General features: G+C 53.1%; 1 protein-coding gene across 1 annotated transcript; it reads left to right on the top strand.

Moving 5' to 3' along the window:
* Positions 1–996: 996 nt before the first annotated feature.
* LOC123062594 (BEL1-like homeodomain protein 9) lies at positions 997–6,193 on the top strand. Its single transcript, XM_044486173.1, has 4 exons — positions 997–2,241; positions 3,108–3,484; positions 5,038–5,098; positions 5,189–6,193. Exons 1-4 carry the CDS (start codon positions 1,462–1,464, stop codon positions 5,855–5,857), a joined length of 1,887 nt encoding a protein of 628 aa, XP_044342108.1. The 5' UTR covers positions 997–1,461; the 3' UTR covers positions 5,858–6,193.
* The last annotated feature ends 2,370 nt before the right edge of the window (positions 6,194–8,563 follow it).

Here is an 8,563-nt window from a genome sequence, read left to right as displayed (position 1 = left end):
AAGTTACAATACAGTAGGTATTATGCAATAATAAAATATCGGGGGTATAAGTCATGTGAGTTGCCCCGCATGCCGACCTCTATTCGTGTGGCACGGCCCTGCCACAGGCAGCTGCAAGGGCGGTCACCTCGAGCTTCTGCTCCGTCGAAAGGCTCTCCCACAACGAGTTCCCGCTCGCGGTCATGGCGGACGTAGTGCACGGGAGGAGGATGTAGAGCAGACTTGGTGTGATGTGGTTTAAGCCGGGAGTGGTCACATGTAAATAGTGGATGTCAGCGATGCCAAGCGTCCGGGTGTGTCAATGCGAGGGCGTGATAGTTGGTTTCTCGGCTAGCGTACATGTTTAATGGCGACAAAGAGACGGACTGGCATTGAACATGCGGGGTAGATATATGTCCCGCCCCGTCCAATAAGGCCTCCCCGGCACTGAACAGGCGTACCGGGGAGGAAGTGCGGGTGTCGTCCTAGTCCGCGAGCTCGTGCAATGATAGCGCCAGTGACAGGTCATATCCGCTCTGGGCCGGTGTCAATGCGAAGCGGCCACTCTAAAGCGGCATGAATGCGGGCTGATTTCTTCGGGCGAGAAAGGGCGCGTCCGAGGGAGAAGGGTTTCGATAGGCCATGGTTGTTGGAGTCATACATGGCAGTGGTCCGAACGCCCGCAAAGCCATCTCCCTCAGTTTGTTTTCGGTTTACGAGAAAAAGGACATCCGAACAGCCAAACGGAAAGATATAAATCCCGTTGAATGATAAAACACGTTTGGACCGCGCGGTCTAGACTGTCACGTTGAAGATGGCTTACTTGTCGACATAAAATCTCCACCGTCAAAAGAAGTAAAAAGAGTGTGGTAAAACCAGACTCGATTCTGGCATCTAGTTCCCGGGGCAAGCCAATTAAGCCGTGGCAGGGGCAGGACGCACGCACGCACGCACGCACGCACGGCCAGCGTCAGCTTGGACCACAGCAAACAGCAGGCCTATTTCACTCGCCCATCGTCCTCTTTCGCTCCCTCCATTCTCCATTTCATCTCGCTCGCTTTCGCTTTCTCAGCTTATTACCACTTCCCCCTCCCCTCGCCCTCCCTTTCACCGCCTCGCTCTCCTCCCCTCGCCTGCCTTTGCAGAAAGAAAGGCGCCCCGGCCCGAACCCACACCAACACCAGCAGCCGAGCTGAGCTGAGCACCCGTCGAGGAATCGACGACAAGAAAAGAGAGCCAGCGAGCGAGAGAGAGATAAAAGGCGCGAGGGAGGGAGGAAGGGAAGGCTACAGCAGCGGAGACAGAGGGAGATACCACCAGCACCAGGCCAGCCAGCCAGGCCCGGCGCTCGGAAAGTGCGGAGCCGTTTCCCCTCCACCTCCACTCTCTCCAGGGCCACACCCCACCCAGCCCCAGCCCAGCTCCTGCTCTACCTCGCTGCCCGCCACCCACCGCGTACGTGCGTACGTGCGGGCGCTCGCCATGTCGTCTCCCGCCGGCGGGTACGGCGGCGGCGCCGAGGCCCACCACCACCAGCCGCAGCACAACGGCCACATGCTGCTTCATAACCATGCACACCACATGGCGGCCGCGGCCGCCGCGGCGTCGGGCGGGCAGCTCTACCACGTGCCGCAGCACAGCCGGCGCGAGAAGCTCCGCTTCCCGCCGGACGCCGCCGCGGACGACTCGCCCCCGACCCCTCTTGCCCACCACCACCACCACCACCAGCAGCAGCACCAGGCCGGGGCGTGGCCGCCTCCGGCCTTCTACTCCTACGCGTCCTCCTCCTCCTCCTACTCGCCGCACAGCCCGACGATGCCGCAGGGCCAGCAGCTGGTTCTCAACGGGCTCACCGCCCAGCAGGTCACCGCGCAGCAGTTCCCGCAGATCCCCACGCAGAACTTCTCGCTCTCCCTCTCCTCCGCCTCCTCCAACCCCGCCACCACGCCCCCGGCGCCCAGGAAGCAGGAGCCAGGAGCCGCCGCGCCGGCCGCGGGGCCGTACGGGCCCTTCACCGGCTACGCCACGGTGCTCGGGCGATCCAGGTTCCTCGGCCCGGCGCAGAAGCTGCTCGAGGAGATCTGCGACGTGGGAGGCGCGGCCGCGCACGTCGACCACAGCGTCCCGGACGAGGGCCTGCTCGACGCGGACGCCATGGACGGCGCCGACGACGCGGCCGGCCACGAGCTGGACACCTCCGGCCCCATGTCCGGCGCCGAGCAGCAGTGGAAGAAGACTCGGCTCATCTCCATGATGGAAGAGGTGAGCCACGACGCCGCTCGCTCCAAATTCCCGACTTTTTCCGCCTCTTTCGCTTCGACGCCGCCACTGCAATTCTCCGGCTGGCTCCTCGGCCGGGAGCGCGAGGAATCTTGCACACAGCGGTCACATCACTAGCGATGCGGCCGTGGCTTTGCCTGCTTTTATTCACTGTGCTTCCGCGGTTGCATGTGCTTTTGATTTGATGATCATTTCCATGGCTGCTGTTACATTTGCTCGGATTTTCCTTTTCTCCTTTCTCCACAGTGCCGCACTGTTGGACGCCCAACAATTTGCTGCTCGCCTTTTTTCTCATCAGAGGATCAAAGATTGGATGTTGATTAGTTTCGCCGCACTAAGCACACCTTTTGCAAATATCATCTGCTACATGAAACCTCAACTGATTAGCAGCGTCCTCGGACGCTTTGGGACGGTAGGTGATGCTGGAAACTAGTAGCAAAACTTTGGCCTGTCATGTCAAGAAAACCGTGTTGTTTCATCTCTCACATGGTTAGGATAGGAGTGCTTGACCCTCTCGCAGCGTCCTCTTCCAGCCTCTGGGGCAATACATAACATGGGAATCTACGTACGATGTAGAAAGCTTCCATTTATGGAGCTCTCACTCTCAGCCTCGGTCGCAGTAGGCGAACTTGCTTGTCTGACCTCTTTATTAATGGCGTCTTACTTCTATAGTTGGGAAGTAGGCTTTGCTTTGTTCATGTCACATCCACATGAAATCCAAAGCTAGCTCCCGGCAAACGGCAAAGAAAATCTTTCCCATCTTCTTAGACGTCATGAGTAGCAGCTGCTTATCTCTAATCAAGCACCGTACTTACTAATCCAGCTACAATGAACCTCTCTCATCGTAGGTGTGCAAGAGGTACCGGCAGTACTACCAGCAGGTGCAGGCCGTGATCGCCTCGTTCGAGAGCGTGGCCGGGTTCAGCAACGCCGCCCCGTTCACGGCGCTGGCGCTGAGGGTGATGGCCAGGCACTTCAGGTGCATCAAGGGCATGATCCTCAGCCAGCTGCGCAACACCAGCAAGATGCCCGTCAAGGAAGGCATGAGCAAGGACATCACCATCTTCGGCCTCGGCGGCGGCGGCGCCCCCGTCGGCGGCTTCCAGAGGGGCGGCAGCGTGAACGGCTTCGGCCAGCCGCACAACATCTGGCGCCCCCAGAGGGGCCTCCCGGAGCGCTCCGTGACGGTCCTCCGGGGTTGGCTCTTCGAGCACTTCCTGCACCCGTAAGTTGTTTTATTACTATCTGCTTATGGTAATTGGCATTAGCACTAGACGACGTACTCTGCGCCTTTCCAAGATAATAATGTGTCTTTGCATGATGGCGCTACATCAACATGATTATGCTGGGCCTGGACCTCTAGTTGTTTTAGCTGATAGCAAGCAATCCTCGGTGTCGAAATCATTAGGATGGCCGAGCATGAGCGATGGAGTGTCATGGCATGGCATGCCTTGGCTTGGCTTGGCTTCCAAATCATTCTATTGGATTGCAGCTAATAAGACTATCCGTCACAGCTTTTAGGACTTTGTGTATTTTGAGCTGTGCACATCATCAATTTGCTAACAGTCCGGGTCCTCCATTTTGCATCTTTTCTTAGATTCAGACATTACATGACTTTCTAACTATCATTAGGTGAGTGGCTTTATGGATTTGGTTAGGGCGTTCAATTAGTTGTATATGTTGCTTGTTTTGTTATACACTGATTGCGAAACAACTTGTGAGTGAGATTACTTCTAATCCAGTTTTAGGGGCGCACCTACCCATAGGAAGATGAAACATCATCATTATTTTGGTTGTTTTGCCTATTACATCCATCTTTTGTACTACAATCTGGTTTTTCCATGATGTATGACCTGGTGGTTACATCAGGGTTGATTGGTGCAATGTTAGCATATTCAGTCGTTGTTCATTATAACTTTATAATGCCAGATATCTGGTTTTTCCATGATGTATGACCTGGTGGTTACATCAGGTTGATTGGTGCAATGTTAGCATATTCAGTTGTTGTTCATTATAACTTTATAATGCCAGATCTTTCCATTTCCAACTGGATTTGGTATTATATATTGAGTAGTACCCTTTCTTCATTATTGCTGTCAATATTTCAAACCTCTAGAAAGAAAAGGTTGATAATTGTCAATTCACGTCCTTTTCGTGTGATCCCACACCAATCAATGCTTAGGTTTAACTTGCTCTTCTTTACAAAAAGGCCTACTTGGATGGTGCTAGACCGATTAGAAACAATCTTTAAGATGAAACCTTTATTTTTGGTATGTCGCTTGGGGTTATGAATGTTTAAGCTGAATAATAAAAGAACCATGACAGGCATCCTAGCACAAGAATTTAGTTTGATCCCCTGATCTAACGCTACCTGGCTTGTTTTCTAGGACCCCTTTTCTATTCACACTGGGCAATCAAATATAATTGTTAGATCCCACATCAATCAGTGCTTAGATTTTAACCTACTCTTAAAAAAGTGGTGTGCATGGATGGTGCTAGACTGATAAAAGAAATTCTCTAAGACCACCAAAGCCTTTATTTTGGGGATATGCTGCTCGGACTTATGCATGTTAAGACTGAATAAAGAGAAGCATGACAGGCACCGGCATCCTAATCTGGCTTGTTTTGCACTCATTTTCTGTTCACACTGGGCAATCTCATATAATAGTTGCATGCCGAACATCTTTATGATCTTTATACCCATTTCCCTTTTGAATGTGTTACAATCAAGAGTACTGCATGCTGCATTAGTCTGATATTTTGGATGAAACCTTGCAGGTATCCTACTGACGGCGACAAGCAAATGCTGGCCAAGCAGACCGGCCTAACAAGGAATCAGGTGAACAGCAAAGCTGGTCACTGTTGCCACTAGCATGTCATTTTGTTTCTGGAGCTTGGTTGACATGTTGGGTTAATAATGGTGGTGCAGGTGTCGAACTGGTTCATCAACGCGAGGGTGAGGCTCTGGAAGCCAATGGTGGAGGAGATCCACAACCTGGAGATGAGGCAGGTCCACAAGCACTCGCCGCACGACAAGGGCCAGCAGCACGGCGCCCACGGCCAGGCTCACCAGCACTCGTCGCAGCAGCAGCAGCAGCAGCGCAGCGGCAAGCGGTCCGAGCCCTGCGACTCGCACCCCGGCCAGAGCAGCGGCGTCACCAGGAACCACCACCACCACCACAACGCCGCCGCCGCCGCCTCCTCCCACGGCGGTGGCTTCCCGGACGACCTCTCCCAGATGTCCCACTCCATGCAGCAGGGCCAGGTGACCTTCGCCGGCTACGGCGCGCTGCCCTCCCACCACCAGCAGCAGCAGCACGGCGGCATGGCGTCGCCGCAGCACCACCACCACCATCACGTCGGCGTCGGCGGGGCGGGGAATGCTGGCGGCGGCGGCGGCGGCGTGTCGCTCACCCTCGGCCTCCACCAGAACAACAGGGTCTGCTTCGGGGAGCCGCTGCCGGCCAACCTCGCGCACCGGTTCGGGCTGGAGGACGTGGTCAGCGACCCCTACGTGATGGGCTCGTTCGGCGGCGGCCAGGACCGGCACTTCGCCAAGGAGATCGGCGGCCACCTGCTCCACGATTTCGTCGGCTGATCGCCGCTGCCGGTGCTCAGCCCAGCTCGCTCCCCGCTGATGCACATTTGTTGTAATGTACGCACGCACGCACTACTAGTATGCTAGGATGGTATATAGCAAGTCAATCATCACAATCACTTGGCGGCTCGGCTCCATGATCGGTCGACATGAGCACGGTCGATTCCTTCGGAGGGCGGATGAAACATTGACGTGCCCTCTCCCATGTACTAAGATCCAAAATTCAAAAGGCTGTCCAACATTCAAACACCCTGTGGGCTACACAGAGCTTGAAAATCACCTTGTTCCAAACGGCCTCATGGTCTCCTGCCATTTGTCCTGGAGCTTTTGGATTAACCTGTGGTGATCAATGAAATGCTTGCATGTGTTCCCACATGGCCAGGGAAAAGTTACCTCTTGTTTATGCCCAAAAGTGTTCGAGATCGCAGAGTTACCACCAGTATTACTACTGTACTGCAGCTCCTTGTTTATGGCCAAAAGTTTTACCATCACTGTACTGCAGCTCCTTGTTCATGCCCAAAAGTTCTAGTTTTACCATTACTGTGCCGCAGCTGAAGCTTTCAACCGGTCTCTGTAGAATATGACCATCCTCCCGCCAGTTACGTTAGCCTTTCGATGCCATATGATATGAACGAAACCCGCTGCGTTAGTTAGTCTTTTGATGTGCGGTTATATTATTAATACTAATCACGCCGTCGTTTCCGTTATCCGCTGTATCCATCGATGGGGGTAGCCTCCTAAAGTCTGGACAGCCCATGATTTGGACGCCTGTTGACCCCTAATTGGCCCCGTCACGCTAGCAAATTGTCTATCATCGGGGCTAGCAGCGGTAGATTCGGCCTACCCTTTCGATCACGGATCTGCGCACTAAACAACCGCCACAGTGCCCCAAATGGCATGGCATGGCCATGATGACGGATCCTGGCTGCGCTGTCAGTGTCGTGCTGTGTAGGAGTATTTCTATCATATTATCACTAGTAGTAGGAGTATTATATTAAGCCCATGCACGGTAATAGTACCTGCCGCCGCATGGTTAACCGCGCTGGTTCTGTCCGGCTTCGCAGCGGTAGAATCGGGTCTGTGTATATGTGTCTGGCGCGATGATTCTATAGGTGTGCTGTGTCGGCTGGTGATTGGTGGTGGGCAGGGCAGCAGGCCGGCAGCGTATCGGCCGTGGGCGGGGGTGGCGCCATGCACGTTGTTTTTCCCGGGAGGGAATCCGGCCGCGGCAGTGAGCGCTGTAACTAGGGGCTAGGGAGGACGTACTTTGGCCTGCAGAGACTGCAGTGACTACTGCTCACGTTTTAAAAAGCATCACTGTTTGCCTCCCTGCTTGGGCGTGTCAGCCGCTGGTGGTGGTGGATGGGGAGCGTAATTGTTCTTTCAATGTGTTGTTGTAGGTCATGCAATGACCACTGTTACCACACATGGGTGATGGGCCGGGCCTGTCTCAGCTACTATAACTCGAAAGATCAACTGTAAAAAAACATAACATCTCACATGGAATCAGAATCATGCAAGTGATATAGTAGTACTACCCCTCTTGTTTAATTTGTATATAGCGCCTCTTTCATTTCATAATGTAGTGCGTCCACGTTTTTAAATTTAACTTCCACCATAAATTATTAGACCGATAATACAGAAATTGTTTAACTGAAAAAGTATATCTTTGAAAACTTCTTTCGAATACGAATTCAAAGGTGTCTGTTATGCTCCCATGGCGGTCGCCCGTGTTAGTTAAATTTATGATCAAAATTAAATCCTAAAAAGCCCGATTGCACTACGTTATGAAATAGAGAGAGTATGTCCGACTCTAGACATCACATCAGCTAAGCTTGCCATCTCAGCATTTATCTTGCGCTAGAGAAAGCCAAGTTTGCTATTGGATGCCCTGTTAATCTTGTGTGCTGTGCTACTGTTTATTCATGGCCATAATGTTCTCATATACTGTGCAAGATCTCTTTTAGCTTTTCATTAACAAATCTGAGCCGCTTTTCTCATTAAGAAATACCAAAGTATCATCAGAGCCCATCCTTTGGCCATCCATCCAGGCCCTATCAAAAGCTTGAGCTTGCTTGCTTCCTTGTCCAGGTACATGCATGCCTCTTGAAGCCCAAGCTTTGTTATCACTAATTCCATGGGCCCTGCCTCCGCTGCTGCTTTCCTTTACATATCTTGTCTTTGAAACACTGCATAGGCACATGATCACAAAAGCCGGGCGTGGCCTACTGGCTGCCCGGCGCTTTGCCCTAATCTAATCTAATCTAATCTAATCTAGTCTAAACCCCCGGTGGATTCTCGTTAAGCATATGTTCTTTCCACTCTAGGATACGGCCGATTTGATCCCTCTCTGGATTTGGGCACGCTTTTGATAATTCTCGCCTGGTTTTGTCGACGCCCAATCCAATCCCCGCGCAGCCCCCGTATCTGTCGCTTGCTGCTGCTGCTGCTGCTCCCACCACTATCTTGCGGCGACGGCAGTGGCAGTGGCGCACCTGCTGCTTTTGCCTTGGAAATGACATGGACATATGCGGTTCGGTTTGGACAGAATAAAATTTCTGCTGCTTTCCTTGGAAATGACACACGGCCACAGTGGGAGTGGGATTGGGCATGGGCCGCGGCACCCGCACTTGAGCTGGAGCCTAGTGGGAGGAGTACATGCTTTGCCCCTTTCGTGTGATCCCTCCCTCAGGTGTCGAACAATGA

The sequence above is a fragment of the Triticum aestivum genome, chromosome 3A (genome assembly GCF_018294505.1).
Source record: "Triticum aestivum cultivar Chinese Spring chromosome 3A, IWGSC CS RefSeq v2.1, whole genome shotgun sequence".
NCBI classification, from domain to species: Eukaryota; Viridiplantae; Streptophyta; class Magnoliopsida; order Poales; family Poaceae; genus Triticum; species Triticum aestivum.
This window is presented reverse-complemented; position numbering and strand designations above follow the sequence as displayed.

Bases quoted from the DNA above. Each gene is read 5' to 3' on its own strand.
- LOC123062594 (XM_044486173.1), top strand. From the start codon at position 1,462: ATGTCGTCTCCCGCCGGCGGGTACGGCGGCGGCGCCGAGGCCCACCAC. The intron at 2,242-3,107 runs GTGAGCCACGAC...CTCTCATCGTAG, and splicing joins TCATCTCCATGATGGAAGAG to GTGTGCAAGAGGTACCGGCA. The intron at 3,485-5,037 runs GTAAGTTGTTTT...GAAACCTTGCAG, and splicing joins TTCGAGCACTTCCTGCACCC to GTATCCTACTGACGGCGACA.